The sequence below is a fragment of the Rhinichthys klamathensis genome, unplaced genomic scaffold (assembly GCF_029890125.1).
Source record: "Rhinichthys klamathensis goyatoka isolate OS25496 unplaced genomic scaffold, OSU_Roscu_1.1 h1tg000036l_1, whole genome shotgun sequence".
Taxonomy (NCBI): domain Eukaryota; kingdom Metazoa; phylum Chordata; class Actinopteri; order Cypriniformes; family Leuciscidae; genus Rhinichthys; species Rhinichthys klamathensis.
The window spans coordinates 5,382,162-5,406,061 of NW_026606584.1; the positions used below are offsets into that span (position 1 = coordinate 5,382,162).

At 35.6% G+C, this 23,900-nt stretch overlaps 2 protein-coding genes across 4 annotated transcripts; one reads left to right on the forward strand and one right to left on the reverse strand.

The window, feature by feature from the left end:
• The first annotated feature begins 664 nt into the window (after nucleotides 1–664).
• On the forward strand, nucleotides 665–18,545 carry rhot1b (ras homolog family member T1). Of its 3 annotated transcripts, XM_056246175.1 has the most exons (20): nucleotides 665–933; nucleotides 2,169–2,227; nucleotides 2,347–2,428; nucleotides 3,006–3,049; nucleotides 3,137–3,190; nucleotides 3,735–3,787; nucleotides 4,810–4,918; nucleotides 7,955–8,056; nucleotides 8,201–8,299; nucleotides 9,277–9,385; nucleotides 9,470–9,590; nucleotides 10,114–10,198; nucleotides 10,455–10,600; nucleotides 10,762–10,862; nucleotides 13,566–13,696; nucleotides 14,119–14,202; nucleotides 14,852–14,974; nucleotides 15,208–15,410; nucleotides 16,455–16,577; nucleotides 17,857–18,545. In XM_056246175.1, exons 1-20 carry the CDS (start codon nucleotides 897–899, stop codon nucleotides 17,972–17,974), a joined length of 1,983 nt encoding a protein of 660 aa, XP_056102150.1. In that variant the 5' UTR covers nucleotides 665–896; the 3' UTR covers nucleotides 17,975–18,545. The 3 variants fall into 3 exon arrangements, with proteins under 3 accessions (XP_056102150.1, XP_056102152.1, XP_056102151.1); XM_056246177.1 differs by lacking the exon at nucleotides 16,455–16,577; XM_056246176.1 differs by lacking the exon at nucleotides 7,955–8,056.
• cd7al (cd7 antigen-like) lies at nucleotides 18,086–23,275 on the reverse strand. The gene is made up of 5 exons (XM_056246186.1): nucleotides 22,825–23,275; nucleotides 22,477–22,779; nucleotides 21,919–22,272; nucleotides 19,663–19,778; nucleotides 18,086–19,146 (listed from the first exon to the last, which is right to left on the reverse strand). Exons 2-5 carry the CDS (start codon nucleotides 22,535–22,537, stop codon nucleotides 18,970–18,972), a joined length of 708 nt encoding a protein of 235 aa, XP_056102161.1. The 5' UTR covers nucleotides 22,538–22,779; nucleotides 22,825–23,275; the 3' UTR covers nucleotides 18,086–18,969.
• Between the last annotated feature and the right edge of the window lie 625 nt (nucleotides 23,276–23,900).

Consider the following 23,900-nt stretch of genomic DNA (forward strand, 5'->3'; position numbering starts at 1 on the left):
ATGACATCACTGTTTTCTGCAGAACTGCTTTATAGATAAAATGAACTAATTTAACAATTGATGATAACGGAACTGAATCAACACTGAACTGACTTCAGTTGAACAATGACACTATTTTCTTTTAGAGCTGCTGTACAGCCGGAATTAACTTTGTTTTCATCATTGAATCATTTTCTCTTTATCATTGTAAAGCTGCTTTGTAAAGTGTTATATAAATAAAGGTGACCTGACATTTTTTGAAAATAAATAAATAGGTTGCTACATATACACACAATATAAAACCACTCAACACCATTTTGGTGCTTTCCTGGTTATTTCTATTCTTTTTATTTGTCATATTGGTTGGGTAATACTGTTGGCTCATTTAAGATATTGTTTTTGTCTTTTTTGTGTGTTTGGACGCTTTGGATAAAGGTTAATGGATAAATAACTACATGTAATGTAAATGTACTTTTAATTGTTTAATATACTGTAATCTCACTCAATGACACAAAAGGTTCTCGGTGGAATGTATCTTGAAACCATGTGTAAATGGTTATTTTCAACTAACAACTACTATTTTAAAACTGAAGAATCTTGCGTCTTCTTTTGACTTGCATAGTTTGTCCCTTTGTGAGACCCGTAGGCATGTTGGAGGTCAGAAGGGGGCGTGTGTGCGTTACATCTACACCAGTTAACAGCCGCGCTGAGTGAATCCTCTGCATAAATACCAATACTGATGTTTATATCATCTAGAAACGTCGTATCGCCTCATAATTTTAAAAATAAACTTGTTTTGACTTTTACATAATGCCACGCTTATTTATTGTGAAGTTAGATGTGGATTGCTGTGAACGCCTGTAAAATCCTGACGATTATAAACGGGTAAATGCGACTTGACTTCAGAAGTGGGAAATATGCGAAAAGACGTGAGGATTCTGCTGGTTGGAGAACGTAAGTCTCTTATTAATGGGATGGTGTCCTTGTTTGTTACGAAACGACCGTAACCTTAAAATAAGTGAAACTTATAATGAAATCAACATTTACACTTTTCGCTTATAGGTGATAGAAATGTTTGAAATTGTTGCATTGTAACATGAAATCGCAGTTTTGTCTGATGACAAGGTTACTGTACCGTCACTGCAGGCTGTTATAACCTGCTCTTGTAATGACAGCGCATGGCTTCATAACAATAACATTGCACATAGACACATTTGGTTCGATTTATGCATGACAATATGTAACAAGATGAGAGGGTTAGTGCACTTCCTACAGTATTAAGTCAACGCTTTTGAGCATCTTTACGTGCCCGTTTCAGTCTGTGTTAGTGTTACCATTACCATACTGGACTACATAGATTTTTTGTCTAAGCAGACCCCACTATCTTTTACAAAAACTGTATTGGTAGCCATCTCACTGGGTTTACAGAAGGTTTTCTTGGTAGGCACTAGGCTGCTCACTAGGTTTACAGAATGATATCTAGGTTGTCAGCATTTGCAAAATACAATGTGTAAAAATAATAACTTAAAGGGATAGTTCACCCAAAAAATGAAAATACTGTCATAATTTACTCACCCTAATGTTGTTCCAGACATGTATGAGTTTCTTTCTTATGTTAAATACAAAAGAAGATATTTTGAAGAATGATGGTATTGGTAACCAGTTGATGGTAGCCATTGACTTCCATTAGTATTTCCTATGGAAGTCAATGGCTACCTTCAACAGAAACTCATACAGGGTTGGAACAACATAAGGGTGAGTAAATGATGACAGAATTTTCATTTTTGGGTGAACTATCCCTTTAAGGGTTCTGACTCCTATAACATTGACAATATATGTTGTGGTCCATGAAGACCTGTTTACAATAAAAGGAAGGATAGGTTTAGCTGTGACAGGTTTTTTTATGGAATGCAAAAGGTTGGTAAATATTGTAGCTTGCCAAACTCAAATGTATTTGCCTATCTGATCTCTGTTAACTTATTTATGAGTTTTATGACCACAAGAGGGTTTCATCTGGCTTTAGACCTGGTAGCCTGTAACATTATGAAAGGACATCCCCAGTCCCCACTAAAATATAAATTAAAATTGCATGAGGAATTCTCGTGTCTAGGTTACATTAAGGATTTCAGGGTTGATCTGTGGAGATGAGGAAATCGGTAATGCTCTTTTATTTGTCTGTGTATAAACAGCCAAAGTGGGGAAGACATCCCTGATCATGTCATTGGTCAGTGAGGAGTTCCCGGCTGTGGTAGGTATTATTATTACCATTACAGTCTCTGTAAAAATGATTTTTCTGACTTTATTATTTGCAACAGTGTCAACAGTGTTTGGTGTCAGTCAGTAGTATGGATGTTTTTGTCATAATAGGTTCCTTATAGAGCTGAGGAAATCACTATACCAGCAGATGTCACACCAGAGAGAGTCCCCACTCATATAGTAGACTACTCAGGTATTAAACCAGCAATTTAATTAGATACTAAAGTTCACTGGTCGATACTGATAAATTGATTGATTTTATGATAGCAAAAGCACAACATTACTGACTTTCTTTTGGAGTGTCTATTTACACTGTACAGCTAGCACAGCAAATACTGCCAGTAGCCCATCTTGTGGCAAAGGCTACTTTAGGGGTTTGTGTAAGGGGATGACTTCAGGGATAGGGACAAATACGTTTTCAATAAGGCAGCATCCATTTATTACTTAAATATAAATATAATATATAAACAGAAGATGTTGCTATTAATGCATAATGTTTTATAAAATACAAGGTTACACTGTTTCTGTCACTATTTGCTCTATGCATAAATAACATTTAAAACTATTAGTATTTACACAAAAATACAATTATTTTGCTATTTAAACTTACTGTAAATAGCCTCTATTGCTCTGTGCACTTAGTGCAAATAACCTCTGTCTTTTTAAAATTTAAAATTAACTAACTTTTTTTATTTTTAGTAAATATTTTTATTATTATTATTGAATGGAGAGGAGATAACAATGTTTTTTTTTTTTTTAAATATGCACAGAAGCTGAACAGACAGATGAACAACTGTATCAAGAGATATCAAAGGTAAGATGTGGATTCACAACACTCAGTGATTTTTTTTTTTTTTTTCATTGATATTTTCAGAGAAATTATATTTGCGTCCCTTTTTAGGCCAATGTTATATGTATAGTCTACTCCGTGAACAACAAGAAGTCTATTGAGAAGGTGAGAAAACTTGATTATAGAATCTAGTCTTCATGCTGTAAGTCAGAATAACTTAATCGTTCATTAGAATAATCAGTAATTTGATCCATGATTTCCAAATCTGTCTGATACTACAATTTACATATTTGACATTCAATTTACAATTTTATATTTTATTTGCTCTTATATGGTACAAGTAAAGACCAGTTCACATCAAGAAGAATACCTATGAAGATATATAACTGTATTAGCGTCCACACCAACTCATTTATTATAACTAGTTATGCTGCAGTTATGTTGTATGCCACTTTAAATGCTCAAGCTCTTTAAAGTGGATTCTGGTTGGCTGTCAATGTTTTATCATTCGTCGGCTGGTAAAAAATCATTCTGAAAGTGATTATAACAATATTGTTCCTCTCTGCTGTTATTGTTACAGTTGTGGTGTGGATTTTGATATAATTAAAATGATTAATAAATCTTTATAGTTATCGTTATAATTATCATCCTTGGTGTGAACAGGTCTTTCTATAGCTTTCAGATTTTGAAAATAATGTTATTGTCACAGGTGACAAGTCACTGGATTCCCCTGATAAATGAGAGAACAGACAAAGATAGCAGGTAGGTATCCGCTGGTATTATCTTCTGATGGGATGATCTTCTGAACTCCTTTCTCACATTTGGCTCCAGTATATTGCATAAATAGAAAAGAGACCAAGATATATACCATTACAGTAAACACTACTGGTGCTCAGATTAATAGTAAACTATAATAAAAAGGAAAGTGGACTACGTGGCAGTTTTTATTCATTTATGTTTATCATTGAAATTTATTTTTCACACTGAACTAATTGGTTAACTAATAATTGTATTATATATTTTTATGGTAAATGATGTTATCAGAATGCATTGTCATCAGTTTGCCTAAGAGAACAACATTCTGATGCTTTACACACAATTTATGTGTGGTCAGTTTAGTGCCAGCTTACATTTTGAAAATACAAACAAGGAATGAATCTGAAAATTTACGTCAGAACAGTTTTACTAATACTTTTTAAAAAAAGCCGTATTTTATGAATGATGCCCAAAGTTTGCCAAACTTTGAGTTTCTGTTGGTTATTTCACATTCAAATGGGCAGTAGCTAAAAATAAAATAAAATAAACAACGTCCTTTATATTCTTGGTTGCACAGCCTCTCGTACTTTGGTATTGCTTAACGTCAAAATGACATGGAAATAGTAGCAGATTAGTAGCAGTAGCAGTAAAATATTATTAAAAAAATAAAAATGAAGAGTGGGGACTTGGTTCTATGCATTGGTTGTTGATTGGATTTTGAAGTGCACTAATAAAAGGAGGCAGATGAATGCGTACTTGTTGGGTCAGGGTTTAAGTCAGTTGTTCTCAAAGTGTGGGGGAGGGTGCGGGAGAATAATATCTGATGAATGATATTATCACAATAATATCTATAACATGCATTTAGAAAACAGATAGTAAGTCTGAATTTTCATTTGATGCTGACTTGAAATTCTTGGCACTGTGTACAATAACACCCCCGGTCTATGGTATACTAAAAATAGCCAGAAGCTGTTTGTGTTTATGTGTGTGTGTGTGTGTGTGTGTGTGTGTGTGTGTGTGTGTTTAAGGGTTCCTCTGATCCTTGTGGGGAATAAATCTGATCTGGTTGAACACAGCAGTATGGAGACTGTCCTTCCCATCATGAACAAATACACAGAGATAGAGACTTGTGTGGAGGTATGTCGAGCCATGGGTAACGCTTCCTTTTACAGTACAGTACTTACGTGTACTTACATTGTACTTACCTAGAAAGTACTGGCTAATATAAGGTAAGTACATGGGTTAGGGGTAGGTTTAGGGGTAGGTTCAGGGTTAGTACCTAGTTATTACCCAGTAATTGTAATTACTATAATAAGTACATAGTATGTACATGGGTAACAGGACTGTAAAAGGAAGCGTTACCAAACCATGCATACTCATATTTATTTGTGTGCTGAGCAGCTGAATGTCTCCTAAAGCGGGGACACACTTAACGACTGTAAGGCCGATTATGGATGTAATTTGTTACTTACGACTGATCATGCCCAAACACGCTAAGTCAGATACAGTTGCGTTCAGTCGGTGTTTAAAATCTGCTCCAGTTGTTGGAAACAGTCTTTAAGTGTTTTCAGTTCAGTCTTAGAATGTTTCAGCTAGGTCATGTGCATTCAGATTATAGTCTGAATGTTGTGTGGATTCCAGTAAAATCAATTAATTCCAAGGGCATGACAATAAAAAAAAAACTTCGAAAAATTTAAGTGGAGTGTAAATTGCAAGGCAAAGTCAGGGATGTACAGGTCCTTCTAAAAAAATTAGCATATTGTGATAAAGTTAATTATTTTCCATAATGTAATGATAAAAATTAAACTTTCATATATTTTAGATTCATTGCACACCAACTGAAATATTTCAGGTCTTTTATTGTTTTAATACTGATGATTTTGGCATACAGCTCATGAAAACCCAAAATTCCTATCTCAAAAAATTAGCATATCATGAAAAGGGTCTCTAAACGAGCTATTAACCTAATCATCTGAATCAACTAATTAACTCTAAACACCTGCAAACGATTCCTGAGGCTTTTAAAAACTCCCAGCCTATTTCATTACTCAAAACCGCAATCATGGGTAAGACTGCCGACCTGACTGCTGTCCAGAAGGCCATCATTGACACCCTCAAGCAAGAGGGTAAGACACAGAAAGAAATTTCTGAACAAATAGGCTGTTCCCAGAGTGCTGTATCAAGGCACCTCAGTGGGAAGTCTGTGGGAAGGAAAAAGTGTGGCAAAAAACGCTGCACAACGAGAAGAGGTGACCGGACCCTGAGGAAGATTGTGGAGAAGGACCTATTCCAGACCTTGGGGGACCTGCGGAAGCAGTGGACTGAGTCTGGAGTAGAAACATCCAGAGCCACCGTGCACAGGCGTGTGCAGGAAATGGGCTACAGGTGCCGCATTCCCCAGGTCAAGCCACTTTTGAACCAGAAACAGCGGCAGAAGCGCCTGACCTGGGTTACAGAGAAGCAGCCCTGGACTGTTGCTCAAATTTTGCATGTCATTCGGAAATCAAGGTGCCAGAGTCTGGAGGAAGACTGGGGAGAAGGAAATGCCAAAATGCCTGAAGTCCAGTGTCAAGTACCCACAGTCAGTGATGGTCTGGGGTGCCATGTCAGCTGCTGGTGTTGGTCCACTGTGTTTTATCAAGGGCAGGGTCAATGCAGCTAGCTATCAGGAGATTTTGGAGCACTTCATGCTTCCATCTGCTGAAAAGCTTTATGGAGATGAAGATTTCATTTTTCAGCACGACCTGGCACCTGCTCACAGTGCCAAAACCACTGGTAAATGGTTTACTGACCATGGTATTACTGTGCTCAATTGGCCTGCTAACTCTCCTGACCTGAACCCCATTGAGAATCTGTGGGATATTGTGAAGAGAAAGTTGAGAGACGCAAGACCCAACACTCTGGATGAGCTTAAGGCCGCTATCGAAGCATCCTGGGCCTCCATAACACCTCAGCAGTGCCACAGGCTGATTGCCTCCATGCCACGCCGCATTGAAGCAGTCATTTCTGCAAAAGGATTCCCGACCAAGTATTGAGTGCATAACTGAACATAATTATTTGAAGGTTGACTTTTTTTGTATAAAAAACACTTATTTTATTGGTTGGATGAAATATGCTAATTTTTTTAGATAGGAATTTTGGGTTTTCATGAGCTGTATGCCAAAATCATCAGTATTAAAACAATAAAAGACCTGAAATATTTCAGTTGGTGTGCAATGAATCTAAAATATATGAAAGTTTAATTTTTATCATTACATTATGGAAAATAATGAACTTTATCACAATATGCAAATTTTTTGAGAAGGACCTGTATAAGAAAGTAATTGATGGTAAAAAAAGGGGGTGTACATAAATGGTCTATGGTCAAGTGAGATCTAAAGATTTGAACTGTATTCATTTATGTTTTTTAACTATTGAACTTTGTGGGTTTAACGTGGCACAGGCAATTTCACCTCTTTTGGAAAAATCTCTGTTGCTATTTGTCTGGTTGTAGGTGAATTCCTTACGCTTCACTGTAGGAATTTATACTGCAATTTTGTTAATCAAGCCTCTAGTTGTCGGATTTGCAAAGCACTTAATCTTATCTGGAAGTTTAAATCGCTCAGATAAAAAACAAATCCTGTATTTTCTTTGACTGTGTATAACATTTATGCCTGGTTTCACAGACAAGGCTTAAGCCTAGTCCCAGACTAAAAGGGATGTTTGAGCTGTCGTAACTGAAAGCATCTTCCACTGGCATATCTCAAAATATGTTAGTGCCATTGTTTTGTTTCAAGATGCACACCCATAAAGTATTTTTCTAAGGAATGTTTATAAAAGCTACTTAAAGGGATAGTTCACCCAAAAATGAAAATTGTCTTAATTTACTCACCCTCATGTTGTTCCAAACCTGCATGAGTTTCTTTCTTCTGTTGAACAGAAAAAAAATATATTTTAAAGAAAGTTGGTAACCAGACAATTGACGGTATCCATTGAAATAAGTATTATGGAAATCAATGGCTACCATCAACTGTCTGGTTTTAATTGACAAATTATTCTTTTTTTGGGTGAACTATACCTTTAAATGTTTTAAATCTAACTAAATTGAAGGTCTACTCCTGGCTTAATCTAAGCCTTGTCTGTGAAACCAGGGTTTTAATGTTTAATTTGCATCTTTTCCACCTCTTTTTATAGTGTTCAGCCAAGAATCTGAAGAATATTTCAGAGTTGTTTTACTATGCACAGAAAGCTGTTCTTCACCCTACAGGGCCACTCTACTGTCCAGAGAAGAAAGAGGTCTGCACACCTCTTGTGTATGAATGTGTACGAATGTTCATGTGTATGAATACATTTTAATATGTAGTTGCTTAAACCATACAGTACTTCATGTATGTGAAGTTTAAGTTTTTAAAAAAAAAACTGTGTTTTTTTCGTTCACAGATGAGGTCTGCCTGTGTTCGAGCATTGACACGAATCTTTAAGGTGTCAGATTTGGACAACAATGGTGTCCTCAATGATTATGAGCTCACCTTTTTTCAGGTGAGATACCTGCTGTTTATGGTCTATTCATGGCCTTTTAGGGTGCGCGACACAATATGTGGCCACCCCCTTCTAATTAACAGGGTTATATCATGATGTTTTAGAGAATTGTTTGCTTCCTGTTTGTTACAACAGTTTTGGGAGAGCCCTTTTCTAACATTGGTGCACAAAGTGAGGTCCATAATTAAATAGTTTACTCTGGTGTGGTAAGAGCTTAACTGGCCTCCACAAAGCCAAGATCTGAACCACTTTCACAGCATTAAGAAGAATTAGAACACTGGTCCCATCGCCAACATCAAATCCTGATTTAATTGATGTCCTTGTGTCTGAATGGGAGACAATTCCTGCATCCATATTGTATCATATAGTAGCAAGCCATTCCAGAAGAGTGGAAGCTTTTGTGGATCAACCTCCTATAAATGCCAGTGTTTTTGGAGTAAATTCTCAACAAATATATTTGGTGTTTTGGTCATGGTAGTATATTTGTGAATGTAGACTTCTTTTTCTCCTAAGGACATATTTTCATATTTATACACTTTAACTACTATTTGTTGGTCCTAACCTTAAAGAAGACAATCTAACTCTATATTTTGCTTTAAGTCAAACCATAACCATATAATCAAACTAAAGGTACAGTTAACCCTAAATTGAAAATTCTGTCATAAATTACTCACTCTCTTGTTATTTCATATCATATTATATCTTCGAAACACAAAATGAAAATATGAAGGAGGTGAAAAATATAAAAGATGAATATTTGATGTGCTCTATGTATGCATGCTGATCAATGTTCATAATAAAAGCCTCTCAGGCTTTATTAAAAAAAAGTCTTCATTTTTGTTTCGAAGGTTAACTGAGTTCTTATGGGTTTGTAATGACTTGAGGGTGAGTAAATGATGACAAAATTTTCATTTTTGGGTGAACTATCCCTTTATTTTGTCATGTATTCAATGTCGTTGTCTGATTCTTATTTTTAGATGACCTGTTTCAACACCCCACTAGCCCCACAAGCCCTAGAGGATGTAAAAAATGTTGTAAGTAAAAACCTGACGGATGGAGTGCATGACAATGGGCTCACTCTCAAAGGTAAGGCTGCATTTGTGAAGCTTAACATTTGCATACTTTTTTATCCCTGAAAAGGAATATCCAGATTGTTTTTTTTCCCCACAGGTTTCCTTTTCCTACATACTCTCTTTATCCAAAGAGGAAGGCATGAGACCACGTGGACGGTACTGCGGAGGTTTGGATATGATGACGATCTCGAGCTGCATCAGGACTACCTGTTTCCCCCGTAAGAAATGCCACTTCCCATCAGTCACTCTTTCTGCAAGTCACATTCTCTTGTCATGGCTGGAAGCAGCAGCGTCTTATTACACCTCATTTCTGATTCCTATTCAATTGGCTTGTTTGAAGTGACCTCTGTAAATGTTTTGTTGGTTAGAACATACTGTAGATTTATATTCCTCAGGTTTGAAATACAGATGTTTTTACTGGGTCTTAGTTGTTGTGTTGGTTACATATTGTAATTTTGTCCACTGTTCAGTACAAAAAACTTTATAAATGAATTATTAATTTATTACATGCTCAAATGTGAGTGCACAGAATATCTTTTTTGAGAAATGGATAAATAGTACAAATATAATGTAACTGCTCCCTTACAGTAATTAAAATCAAGCTTGAACTCTCTTAATCTGGAACTTTCTTAATCTGCTTTGAACATTAGAGACTTTTCGGCAATCCCAATTTGATCCAACTATGCTAATCTGCTAATCTTACAGTTATCAACATCCGACTCCATGTTTACGTTCCTACAGGTTAAAAATACCACCAGACTGCACCACAGAGCTCAATCACAATGCTTACCTGTTTCTACAGAGCGTCTTTGACAAACATGATAAGGTACAAGTGGTTGACTTCCTCAGACATTGCCTGAAAAAAAGTTTATCATAATATTATTTTAACATATTTATTAAGATTATCCTATTTGATCCTTTTAAAATATTCATTAATGAAACATACCATGTTATTAAAATGTCTAGATAAAAATGTCTGTCACAAATGTAGCGCTAGACTTAATTACAGGAGGTTCAGTTGCCGTTTTCTGGATGATCATTTGTATCTTGTTTTTACTGAAGCTTGTTTTTATCTGTTTTAGGACAGAGACTGTGCTTTGTCCCCTGAAGAGCTTATGGATCTGTTCAATGTTTTCCCCTACATCCCCTGGGGACTGGATGTGAACAGTACGGTCTGCACTAATGACCAGGGCTGGATCACATATCAAGGCTATCTCTCTCAGTGGACGTGTGTATCATGCCATGTGTCTTTGTGTCCTTAATGTTGTGAATGTAATTATGTGTTTTTCAACAGTAGAATGAATCTATTAATCATTGAAATGCTACCCTGTTGTTCATTTCTGTCTGGATGGTTCATCAGTTTATCAATTATCAATGTCATTTTTGCAGTTTAACAACTTACCTGGATGTCCAGCGATGTCTAGAATATCTTGGCTACCTTGGTTACTCTATTATTGCTGAGCAGGAGTCTCAGGCATCTGCCATAACCGGTAAGTTAAAAGACATATTTGCTATATACTGTATGACCTATAATTATATACATATACAGTGGTGGCCAAAATTATTAGAACGGGACGATTTTTTATGTTTTTAAAATGCAATTTATTCCTGTGATCAAAGCTGAATTTTCAGCATCATTACTCCAGTATTAATAATAATAATACATGTTTCTTGAGCATCAAATCATCATATTAGAATGATTTCTGAAGGATCATGTGACACTGAAGACTGGAGTAATGATGCTGAAAATTCAGCTTTGCATCACAGAAATAAATAGCATTTTAAAATATATTTAAATGGAAAACAGTTATTTTAAATTGTAAAAACATTTCACAATATTACTGTTTTTGCTGTATTTTGGATCAAATAAATGAAGCCTTGGTGAACAGAAGAGACTTCTTATAAAACATTAAAAAATCTTACCATTCTAATAATTTTGGCCACCACTGTATAATTACTACTTCTTGGTATTTTTGAGTAGAAAGTCTGTATATTCGAATATGCATTAATTGAGTGGGTTTTTAAAAGTGATGAGAAAATAATGACAAGATTTTCATCTTTGGGTGACCTGTTCATGAGTCACTGAGCCCTCCTGTGGTTATTATCGTAATTGCAGATGCAGAAATCAAAAGTCAGTAGTCAAGTCAAATCACCATTATTTATATACAGCTTTATACAATACAGCTGTTTCAAATCAGCGTTACAATAATATACAGAAAAATAACAGAATCAGTGTTGCAAACTTCATAAATTATGAGACAAATCCTTGATCTGTGATGTAGCCTGGAATTAAACCACACCCTGTTGATATCACTGTTTTCTGCAAAACTGCTTTATAGATGAAATTAACTAATTTACAGTTTTTCTCAATTGCTTTGGCACAATTCTCAAATGAGACTTTTTTTCTCGAAACAATAGGTTCAGATCTCTGAACAGTTAGTTTCTTGTTCACATCAGATTTGAATTCCTTATTGATTTAAGCAAATTGAATGGGCACATGTGTGCAAAAGAGTAAGTACAATTGTCTACAATTTGCACAATGACTTAATGCACATGGCTTGTTGATAAAAACTGATGAGTTGATTCTACACAACTTCTAAACGGTCTTTCAACGTGTGAGCCATCACATGCAAAATGATCTATCCAGTGATCAAAATCTGTCAGACATGTTATATGCCATGAATATTTATGACATGGAATGTTTGTAATGTTTGCTAAATTGGCAAATGGCCTGCCGTTGTAATGAAATAGGAATCACTATCTTACCAATCAACCAACCAATCAAGTTTGGAAACTAGGCTATATATACGTATATACATGCATATATGTATATGGAGTTTGCAGACAGCACAATCACCACCATTTTTGAACATGGAGGAACATCACAACTCTGAAAAGCAGCAGCTACATCAGTACTGTATAAATACTTTTTTTTTTTTCTTTAGAAATGTGTTGCATGTAAACTAAAAATTCTTGTCATGGAAGAGCAATAGGAAGATATGTAACTAAGAATATATGTACTTTATGTTAGAGAAAGAGATAATAAAGTGTGTAAAAATGAACAAGCAACTGAGAATTTCAGTTGACATGTAACACATTGCTGCAAAAATAAATCTACTGTAAAAATATAAATGTTAATTTTTTCTTAAAGCTGCAGTCCGCAGTTTTTCCTCTTTGTCGCCATCTCTGTTCAAAATCTGCAATTGCAGTAATTCGCGGAATTATCAAATTGATGTTTAATTATATCAAGTGCTGTGAGAAAAGGCTATAAATCTCCACCTCCCTCCTTCTTTATGTGTACAGATGTGACGTAATGACGCAAAGACATGCTCGAATTTCCTGCGGAAATCCACCTGTACCACTGGAATTAAAAACATTATTACAAGCTTACCGCTTTGACTCGAACTAAGGCAAGCAGATAGCGTTGAACGTCGGACTGCAGCTTTAATTAATTCTTTTTGTGTACTACAGTGTTGACTTTTCCCAGTCAATTTTTACCTACTCTCGGAATCTGTATTTACACAGAAAAACTGACATTCGTGTACAGTATAGAAAGCAGTTTGAGTCAAAACATCGCTCACACGATGACACAAACACTTTTTATTTTGGTGCCCTTGGCCAATTGACTAACACAATAACTTGGTTTTGAAGCATGAATGAAATGTTTTGGGTGAGTTGCTGTTTTGCAGACATGCCATTGTCTTTAAGTTCTGATGTTCCAGCAAACAGTTGTTACAATTGAGCTTAGAGTTTAGAGAATGTGAAGACTGTTTCGGAAAATGTGCCTAAGCTATTGAGAAAAACTGTAATAGATAATGATCTTTACAAGGGAACTGAATCAACATTGAACTGACAGCCGAAATGCATAATTTTCCCTTTATCACTGTAAAGCTGCTTTCAAACAATCTGTATTGTATAAAGGGCTAAATAAATAAAGGTGACCTGACTTTATTTACTCAGTGCTTTGTACAATACAGATTGTTTTAAAGGAAAATAATGATCATTGATGCAAACAGATTTCAATTCTGCTATAAAACAGTTCTAAAAAATACAGCTAAAGTCAGTTCAGTCTTGATTCAGTCTAGTTCAATGACTGTGTAAAATTCATCATGACATTATGTATTTTATTTTAAAATTCATAAAAGATTAGTATGACAGCTGTGGTGCTGACTGAATGTTTTTGCACATGCTAGTGACCCGTGATAAGAAGCTCGACCTTCAGAAGAAACAGACGCAACGGAATGTATTTCGCTGTCATGTGTTTGGACTAACTGGAAGTGGCAAAACTGGTTTCCTGCAGGGCTTCCTCGGCAGAAACCTTGTGGTCAGTTACAAGAAAAACACTTAAATGTTTTTAAAAAACACATTTAATTGAAAATCTATATAGACAGCCTACCCTCAAATAAGTATCCTGTCTGGATTCTTTCTTGATATTGTTGGGTAACACTTTACAACAAAGTTAGGTTTTTTTAAATGTGCTAAATCTAATGCATTAGGGATTATGTTGTTTGTTCATAGTACAAACATGAAGTAATTTGTTCATACTTCAGCTGTTGCACAGTTTTAGATTTCATCAGAGCTTCTCTGTCTAGAAATGAGAGGAACAACAGCAACATGATTTTGAAATATTTTACATGCTCATTTCTGATGGTATCATTTGCAATCTATTCATTAAAAAATGTGACATTGTGTAGTTTCAGATGTGACATTGTCATGATTGCTGTTTATTTACTCTGTTCCTCACAGCATCAGAGGACAATAAGAGAAGAGCATAAATCATATTATGCAATCAGCACTGCACATGTGTACGGACAGGAGAAGTACTTGTTGGTAAATCGTTTTTTCTTACAGAATCTTTCACATTAGAGGTTTTTTTTTTCAGTTTGTGGAACTACAGTTTCTGAACACTCTTTTCAAAAAGTATAGAGAATGGAGCAGGGATGACATCAAAACCCAGAAGACTAATTCGCTACTGGTTCCATCGAGATTTTCCTATGGGGTTTTCCAATTTGTGAGTAAAATAAGGTCTGTGATAAACATAACTTGATGATTCTTGAATGTTTTGCTCTACCATGTAAACTGCACAACACTCACACCCCAAACGCTCTTATCTAGATACTTCAAAATGCACATTTTTGCTATGGGTGTGTGTGTGTAATTTATGCTGTTGAGCAAAATGTCCAAGTATCATCAAGTTATATTTACCACTTTTCTCATAAATTGTAAAACCCCAGTATAAAACCCCATGTGAAAATCTTGAGGAAACCACAGGCGAATAAGGATTTCTGGGTTTTGACGGAAGACTAATTCGCTCTATTGCAGTTCCTCAAACCATTTGAACTTACATTATGCATTTAATCCATTTAAAGAGTTCAGAGAATTGACCACCATTTTTCATTATTTGTACTATTTATCAGTTTCTCGAAAAGTAAACTGAATCTTTGAAACTTTGTTCTAAGTTTCTATGTTTTTCCTTCAGCTCCACGAAGTCTTTCCAGATTTTGATGTCCTGTCTGAGACAGAACTTTCATGTGACATTGTGTGTCTGATCTATGATGTCAGCAACCCCTGCTCTTTTGAGTACTGCTCACGAATCTTCAAGGTTTGCTATACTGGACACAGTGTTGGTCACGGTATTGTTGTTTTACACTTTGATGTCAATTTTTTTGCTATCTAAAGAAAAAGCATAGCCAATACTATGCTGTCTGTTTAATAGAGAGACCAATAAGTTCACATTTGTGGTAATGTTCCTTTGTGACTGTAATTTAAACATCCTATATTCTGCATGTATTCTGATATATGTGTTCTAAATTCACGTTTTACCTCATTTCCCAGCAACACTTCATGGACAGTAAGACTCCATGTATGCTGATTGCCGCAAAGTCAGACCTGCCAGAAACAAAGCAGCAATACTGCATGACTCCACTGGAATTCTGCCGCAAGCACAAGATGCCTCCGCCTCAGTCCTATACCTGTAACACAGCTGCGGCTCCCAGCAAAGACATCTTCATCAAACTCACCACCATGGCCGTGTACCCGTAAGTGTGTTTACATTATCCACAATTATAATATTTATAGGGTATTTTAACACATTTGAAGCACAGTAGAGTTGCCTCTGCTTGTTAATTCCTTTTAGGATGTTTTAAGACAACTTATTACTATAAATTACTATTTTTGAATTCTCTCTGTTATCTCTGTTAATTATCTCTGTTAACTCTTTCCCTGCCATTGACGGAAATTTCCGTCATTTATGAGACAACGCTTCTCTGCCATTGACGGAATTTTCCGGCTTTTAGTGTTTTTACTGTTATATGGTGGGGGGCGATCATCAACATTAAACAGCATATAAATCAAATGTTACCGAATGAAATGTCGACCCAGGAAGAGCTATAGGACTGTGCAAACATTTGGGGATGTTGATGGACTTGATCTACTTCATCTATGTTTTGATCATCGTTCTGAATCCGATCTAGATGTAGCCTTTGTCGAAAACACAATATTCTCAGCTTTTTGCTCAAAATGTTGCTGTTTTTATTAAACTTGCCCACATTTAAGTGTTGATAAAAAAAAAAGAATGCATTAAAAGCTAGAACAAAATGTTTTTTTTTGTTTAAAAGCAAGATAGTCTGTTCTTTCTTGTGAGATATTTCATGATCAGATATTCATACAAGAAGATATTTTGGGGGCCATTAAACTTTTGTGAAAATTATAAAAAATGCTGGCGCTGGCTGGCAACTTTTTTCAAAAACGCTGGCGGGGAAAGAGTTAATTTACCGCTCTTGTTTATCTCTCAGGGTATTTTTTTTCCAAATGCAGATAACAATAAAACTTGTACACGGTCAGGTGGTTTACTCAGACCCAAGCATGTGATATCATTTTTTCCTTCATTGTGTAAGACAACAAAAGAGAAAACAACAGAGAATGTTGCACTTGTTAGTAGTTTAAAAAAACTTGAGGAACAATGTGCTTTTAATCCTTTCACTTTTTCCCTTTAACTGTTAACTCAAAAGCACACTATATCTTGTTTCTTCGAAATGCCTCATTTCTGTCATGTGCCTGTATCTTTTTCTGTGTGTTGGCAGCCATGCGCGTCTACGCTGCATGTGCACCTGTAACAGGTGCACTTTCTGTCTGTGTCAGAACTTCCTCAACTCTGAGCTTGTGCAGACGGTTCGGACCAAACTCTACACTGTCGTCTTTAGCAGGTTCTCAGGATGCTTTTATCTTGCTTCATTGCTTTTCCTCTTTGTTTTTTACTTATCTCTTCTGCATTTATCTTTATTCATTCACTTTTTTCTTCATTACTCTCATGCTGATTCACATTAATTTTCTTTCATTCAGCTTTTTGTTTTGGCCTGGCATAATGTGCTAATAAACTTTTGAATATACCATATACCGGTAGTCATAATACTATATAGTGTTATTGAGAGGCCCTAGCCAACAGAGCTGCTGCAGTTATGATCTTCTGTGGACTGTCACCTCTTTTCAGAGTTGGGGTGTAGATTTTTGGATGGTTTACCAAGCATTTTTAGATACTTTTTCAATTCAGTCCTGCTTATTTGTGTAGCAGTTTTCAGAAAGTATAGTTCCAAAGGAGATTTACAAAGAATAGTGTCTCACAAATTCCCCCAATGAACAAGCAAAATGACAAGGAAAAAACTCCCTAAAATATTTAAGTAGATAAGAAAAAATCCTTTGTTGGAACCAAAAATCTGGGGACTCTCACGCTGGGGAAGCCCACCTCCTTATGGTTTATACAAACATTAATGCCTGCATACAAACACTAATGTTATTTTGAGGATTAGTGGTATTAATGATAATATTCAGTTTTGTGTGTGTGTGTGTGTGTAATTAGACCTAATGATTATAATGACTTATATTAAAAAACAAACCATGCAATATGCAAGTAGTCGGGATATACTTCACATATACAACATATGGCTGGTGAAGGGGTTCAAGTGAATTGAACACTTTCCTGAACATTCTACATGCTTCTTAAATTCAATATCTTGTCATCCTCACCAGACTTGCAACTTGTGACATGCAGCAATTCAGTTTCTCATTTTCACACAAGTTTTAAGTTGCAACACAGTGATTCATCTATTGCCATTTTCCTCTCTATTTCCTCTTCTTAAAGTTTGTGTTCTCCATCTCATTGCCATTTCTTGAATCTGAAATTGTCATCTTTCTTCATCTTTGACTGAGTTTTGTAACATTTTAGTGACAAGCTTTTCCTCCTGCCTTTCAATAACACTGATTGTATATTTTTATATCTATTTATTTGAATTCTTTGGTTTGTCACTTTTCGGGCATCATTGTTCACTAAACTAAACTCCGTTTTCCCTACAGAATGTTACTAAATGTTTTATTTGTATTTATCTTAAGTTGCAGTCCCGTAACTGTAAAATTAGTATAGTTCTAAAGGCAAGCTACTAAACATTAATTTAACCTTTTTCTCTTCATTTCTGTTTGCTCTTTTTTTAGGCATATCACCCATGCTGACCTGAAGAGCTCTGCATTTTGGCTCCGAGCGAGTGTTGGAGCCACTGTTTGTGCTGTTCTAGGGTTTGCCATGTACAGAGCCCTCCTCAGATCTCGATGAGCAGACCCTAAAACTTACATCCCTCACTTCCTGTCTGCCCTAGCTATCTCCCATTTGCAGAAGAATCAATAGAAACAAGATTTAGTTTAAGAAAGAATGCATGACGCAACATTAGCTGTTATATTTCTATTTATTGTCAAATGTACATTCCCACGTCTTGAGACTCTATTTGAGACAGAAAACTATTAAGTTTTTCTTTAAACATGATACAAGCAAATTGTAAATATGTACATGAGAGTTAATATTTATTTGTTGCCATGTGAATAAAACATATAGCATTGATATTTAAAGCAAACAAATGTCACACTTTGCTCTCACTTTTATCTCAAACTGTCAGATAGACTGTTTGCGATCTGTGGTTCACTGTTTTTGAACGAAAACCAACCAAGTGGCAGAAAAGACCGGAAGCCTGTGTGTGAAACTGTGGAAGCACTTCATCTAAACTTTATTTGCATGCTTTAATGTTTTACATAATGTCTGAAAAATTGTGAAAGTCTAATCAACAGCATTTTTCCCCCTTGTCAGTTTCCATAATTTTCCAACCTTTTAATAAACAGGTCCTGCAACAGTATTTTGTGATATCGCAACATTTTTTACATGGAGACTGTGCAGACAGTGGGAAACTACCATTCTGTTCTTATTCAGTTCCACACAAGGGATAAAAACAAAAACGGCAAATAAAGATATTGCCAGTGTGTACTAAAGAAATACAAAATACTTTTATCTGTCTTTTTATCATATAATATATACATTTTGTACTTTAAAAAAGCAATTCATTTCTGTATAAAAAGGATACAAGCTGAGATTCTGCAATAAAATGACATGTCTTAAAAGTACCTTTAACAAAGGTATAGATGGAAGATGAAAAGACCAATTTTATGCTATCAAACACCTTTTAAAGCTGATGATTCAGTAAAGTCTTGTGGGTCAGCTAAAGCATCATCATGAACGTCAACACTAGTAGAGTGACTTCTTATTCACTACATTTCATTGAATCAATTAACATAGAGGTTTTCCTTGCTGAACAAAGTGGCCACAGAGCTGTTTGCTTCTTCCAGTTTTGCAATATCAGTCTGACAGCTTGTGGCTTTTCTTTTGGCCGGCCGCACCCCAGTCATCTCCTCATAAACAGGAACTACAGGCTGTGGCTTTCTACCGTTGGGCCTTTTACACTGTATGTGAGAGGAAATCGGTAGAAGGAGGGTTTAACTGAAACTGAATATATAGTGGGGAGTAAACCATATATGGTCAGAAAGACACCACCTTTAAACCACATATTTGCTGGCAAATCGCTGTCAACAGTTTCAGGATTTTTTCATTTATTTAATTTTTGATTTTGTTGAGCCAATAACAATTAAACATTATATTGTAAAATAAAGTTGCAATGAAACTTTCAAATGTGTTCTTTCTCATATTATCATTTTATTATAATCATTGACATATTCCCCAATGATGGGGTCCCTAATATAGGGAGGGACCACTTTTTTGAGGAGGAGGAAAAAAGGTCTATGGACCTATTGTTATATGCACTTTCTTCTATTTTCAGTGAATAGCAGACATGTTGACCATAATTAGTATTTCTATTTCAGGTCTTTTTGCCTAAAGAACAACCTAAACGGGGTGGCACAGCTTACCCCACTCTCCCCTATCCATTGAATTTAAAAACAAACTTGAAACTTAATACTTACACAGTAAGCTGTAGCGAGAGTGAAAACCAGAACCCCCAGCAGACATGCAGCTCCAGAGATCACATACAGCAATGACAGGTAACTTAAACAATCACACGATGGCAATGGCTCACGAGCTGCAACACAGTCGCAACAAACACAATCACAATAAAGGAGCATGCTGCAATACCACTGTATTTAATGCATTGTATTCCCACAGCTCTCATGGTTATTTTCACTATATTTAAGATATGCTGCTGATTTTGTGATCGGCCATCAATGAATATACATAAAATATATTTTAATTTTTCCACAGGCAGATATCTGCCCATATCTGACCTATAAATCAGTCAATAAGAAATAGGCTGAACACATGTAAAGTAGGTTATTTAATAGTCTTTATTATGGCTATTACTAAACTTTAGTTCATACGAAAATATTATTGAATTATTGTAGCCATTTGTGTCACACACACATATATAAGTAGGAGCCAAAAGAATTATGCACAAAATGTGTCTCTTTTTCAGTAAATGCACTAGGTAGGTAGTCAGCCCAAGTTTATTTTATTTCAATTTTCGGTAGCGCTTTAGATTACAGCCCGGGAAGTACTGTGTAATTATGAGGAATTTACAGTGTAACTTTCTGTAATTATAGTGTACCTTTAAAGTACTTGCATGTAAGTATAAGGGAACAATATGTAAAGTTTGGGGAATAAAGGGGTAACAACCAGGAGAATTTAAAAAAATGATTTATACTGTAAGTATTATAGAACTAAGGGGTACTTATTCTACTTCTATTATGATACAACAATCTTACATTTGGGAGCAATTTAGCGAGAACATACACTATGTACCTTTTTGTAATAATTGTGAACCAATATATACTGTATAGTTGTTGTTGTTGTTTTTTTATAGCAAAAGTGCAGATGTTTAAGTTTGGGCTTACGTGTTTCAAGGCAAGAAAAACTAAGACTATTGCCATTTTAAATACTGGGAAATATATCTGGTTACAGGGTAAGTGGTGCTTGTATAATAAATAAAGGTTTCTGAGTCAGTGATATAAGATTGTGTGTATGCATTTTTATTGTACTTACACCTGTAACTACATGGAACAAGAAGGTAACAAGCACCACTTTAATTTACGGCCCGCAATGTCACACTTACCCTGTAACTACATGGAACAAGGGGGTAACAAGCACCACTTTAATTTACAGCCCGCAATGTCACACTTACCCTGTAACTACATGGAACAAGGGGGTAACAAGCACCACTACATGAAACAAGAGTATCTTTCCCCAATATTTAAGCAAAAGTTGCAATAGTTTTCGTTTTCAGTGCACTTTTGTTAAAAAGATTACTTTATAAATGCATATATATGTACCCTGTAATTTTTAAAAAGCCTATACAGTATGTACTGGTTCACCATTATTTCAAAAAGGTAGCTACGCAGTGTATGTTCTTGCTAAATTGCTCCCAAATGTAAGATTGTTGTATCATATAGTAGAATAAGTACCCCTTAGTTCTATAATACTTTCAGTATAAATCATTTTTTTAAATTCTCCTGGTTGTTACCCCTTTATTCCCCAAACTTAAAATATTGTTCCCTTATACTTAAATTGTAAGTACGTTGTAGGTACACTATAATTACCGAAGGTTAAGTTGTAAAATCGCTTTAATTACGCAGTACTTTCCGGGCTGTAATCTAAAGCGTTACCCAATTTTCAGTCTTAGGTTCTGTAACAATCATCTGCAAATAAAAAAGAACAGTAGGCCTACACAAAAAAGAAGAAATTATTTTGTGGTTTCTGCTTGACCTTATGAGTAATTTGAGACTTTCACTCCTTGACTGCATCATATTGTCCAGTTTCACTCACAGTAGCCTACGTTGATACATCAACGGCGGTAGTAAATTGCAATAATCTAACGTAGATCTAATTGTAGATTTGAAAATGTTTCATTCTAGTTTAACATGACTAGCATGTTGACTGAAAGATTCGGATACTACAAGCTAATGCACTGAAAAATAACAGTAATCAATCTGTTCCTGTTGAGGTTTATTAATTGATTATCCTACATTTGTATCTAAAAATAACACACCACACTGCATGAAAATAATGCACTGTTGACAATTTGCTGTTGAAAATGAAGCGCATCTGTATGATTTCTGTTTGTAAGGTGATGGCATTAAATGCAAGATTAACCTAATTCGGCTATCCACTGTTTGGACGGGACATCACGTAAACGCATATTTAAAGTAATATAAATAAAGGTCACCTACAGAAGTCTTCAACATAGATGAAGAACTCCATCTTGCCAGGGATATTCTTATCTTCTGGAAGACTGCCATAGTAGAATTCACAGTGGTACACGTCTATGTCCCGACCCTGCAGGTTTGAGATTGTCAGATGAACTGTGTGGTTGTACAACTCATCACGTACTGTGATGCGATCCTTGTCCTCAGATTTATTGATAGTTGGTAATAATCCTTCAGAAAGGTACAGTACTCGTCTGGACTGCAGCAACCTGCGTTTCAGTGAAAAGGCGAATGGTTTTCCCTCCTTATTGGTTGATTCGCAGGAAATGTCAATGGATGAATTTCTTCCTCTGTGGATATAAACAATACCTCCATGTGCTGAGGTGAAATGGCTAGTTAGTAACATATTTATAGATGAATCACATGTATTGAAGAATTTATAAAAGTTACACACACTAATAGAACTGCTTTAGACTGCTAAAATGAAATCCAACAAGTCTTATGAGTACACTTTTTTAAAACTTTAAATAAACATTAGTTTCACTCCTGACCATATTAGAACCTATATGGAATTTAACTTACCATTTACAGAGGGGGTGATAAGAAACAAGAGAACAACATGAGCATACTTTAAACCTAACATTATGAAAGAGGAAATTAATTGAGAAACCAGTGACTGTGGTAAGAAAGCCAAAAACGTCTGAGTGTAACAAAGAAATAATCTCAGATGAACATGAGGAGCAGAGTGTTTTGACTCCACCTTGAATGGGGTGTGGGGTTTGGGGGCCTTTAAAGATCAAGAGGAAAAGGAAACCAGCATTAAGTGGTTTGTCACCTTCAGTTAATCATTGTGAAACCGTAGATTTTTGCATACAGTCATGTTCACTTTGTTAGTGATAATATGTATATTATCACTCTTGAATAATTCACTCTTGTTAAATAACTCAAAAGTGTAATATGTGTGATATTTACACATGGAACCATAAATATGAAAGTACAAATCAATCTCAGTCGATTATGAGTGGTAAATCAAAATTACACAAATTAAATTGACTGTTTCATTGCAATCTACAAAGATAGAAGAGATATGCAGACTCAGCTCTTTTCCCTGGATACAACAACAACCAAATGAATCTGAAGTTGTTTGAATAAAACTGACCTTTTACTTTTTCAATGCCAAGAACTTTTTTCAGAGCTTATTCACCTCACAGAACCAACAGTTATACTGCCACTTAGAGGGAGTACAGAGAACACAGGACTAAAACAAAAACAGATTTGGTCGTGAAAACAGGGGAACAGGAACTCTGGATTCAGATTATCAATCTGCATCTTCTGGACACATGTACACGTTATACATCTGAGAGGGCAGGAAAGCAAGTAGTCTAAAAAAGATTGTCATCTTAGAAACATCCTGCTGGAGCCACTGAATGAATATTTAGACATTTTCAAAGTCAGCAAAATACTGTATATAATTTAGACAAAATGTATTGTTATTCGGCCAAGCAAAGAAGGAATACAAAATAATAGACATCTGACAACAGAGACAGTTGGACTTTGCTCCAATCAAATGTCAAGGAACCCAAACTCCATCAGGTGACAGAAATGGAGAAAAAAAAAAATAGGCTCAGTTGGGGGACCATTTCTTCTAGATATGAAGTAGGCAACATAAGTCCTGGAGAGACACTGTACAGTTAAGCTCCAACACCTGAACCAGCTAATCAATGTCTTCAGGAGTAAGGCTATGCAGGCAGATCTTTTTGGAGCTAAACTCTCTAGGACAGTGGCTCTCCAGGGCCGACGTTGCCTACAGTCAGATGAACGAACACGGTGGGACATTTAGGTGGGAAGGAAGAGTTGTAGTCAGTCCAACATTAAAACTGGCATTGTTAAGCCAATAGACGACTGGCTTATCAGTGGCCTTAAGTACAAAAAAAAAAACCTTTTCTGATTCCCCAGCAGTTTGGAGAATATGCTTACTAGTGAAATATTTATAACAAAATGTTTTC

Excerpts from the sequence above, each read along its gene's own strand:
- rhot1b (XM_056246175.1), top strand. The coding sequence starts at position 897 with ATGCGAAAAGACGTGAGGATTCTGCTGGTTGGAGAAC. Across the intron at positions 14,975-15,207 it reads ACTGCTCACGAATCTTCAAG|CAACACTTCATGGACAGTAA; the intron begins GTTTGCTATACT and ends CTCATTTCCCAG. Across the intron at positions 15,411-16,454 it reads ACCACCATGGCCGTGTACCC|CCATGCGCGTCTACGCTGCA; the intron begins GTAAGTGTGTTT and ends GTGTGTTGGCAG.
- cd7al (XM_056246186.1), bottom strand. The coding sequence starts at position 22,537 with ATGTTAGGTTTAAAGTATGCTCATGTTGTTCTCTTGTTTCTTATCACC. Across the intron at positions 22,273-22,476 it reads TATCACCCCCTCTGTAAATG|CACATGGAGGTATTGTTTAT; the intron begins GTAAGTTAAATT and ends ATTTCACCTCAG. Across the intron at positions 19,779-21,918 it reads CATCTATGTTGAAGACTTCT|CTCGTGAGCCATTGCCATCG; the intron begins GTAGGTGACCTT and ends ACTGTGTTGCAG.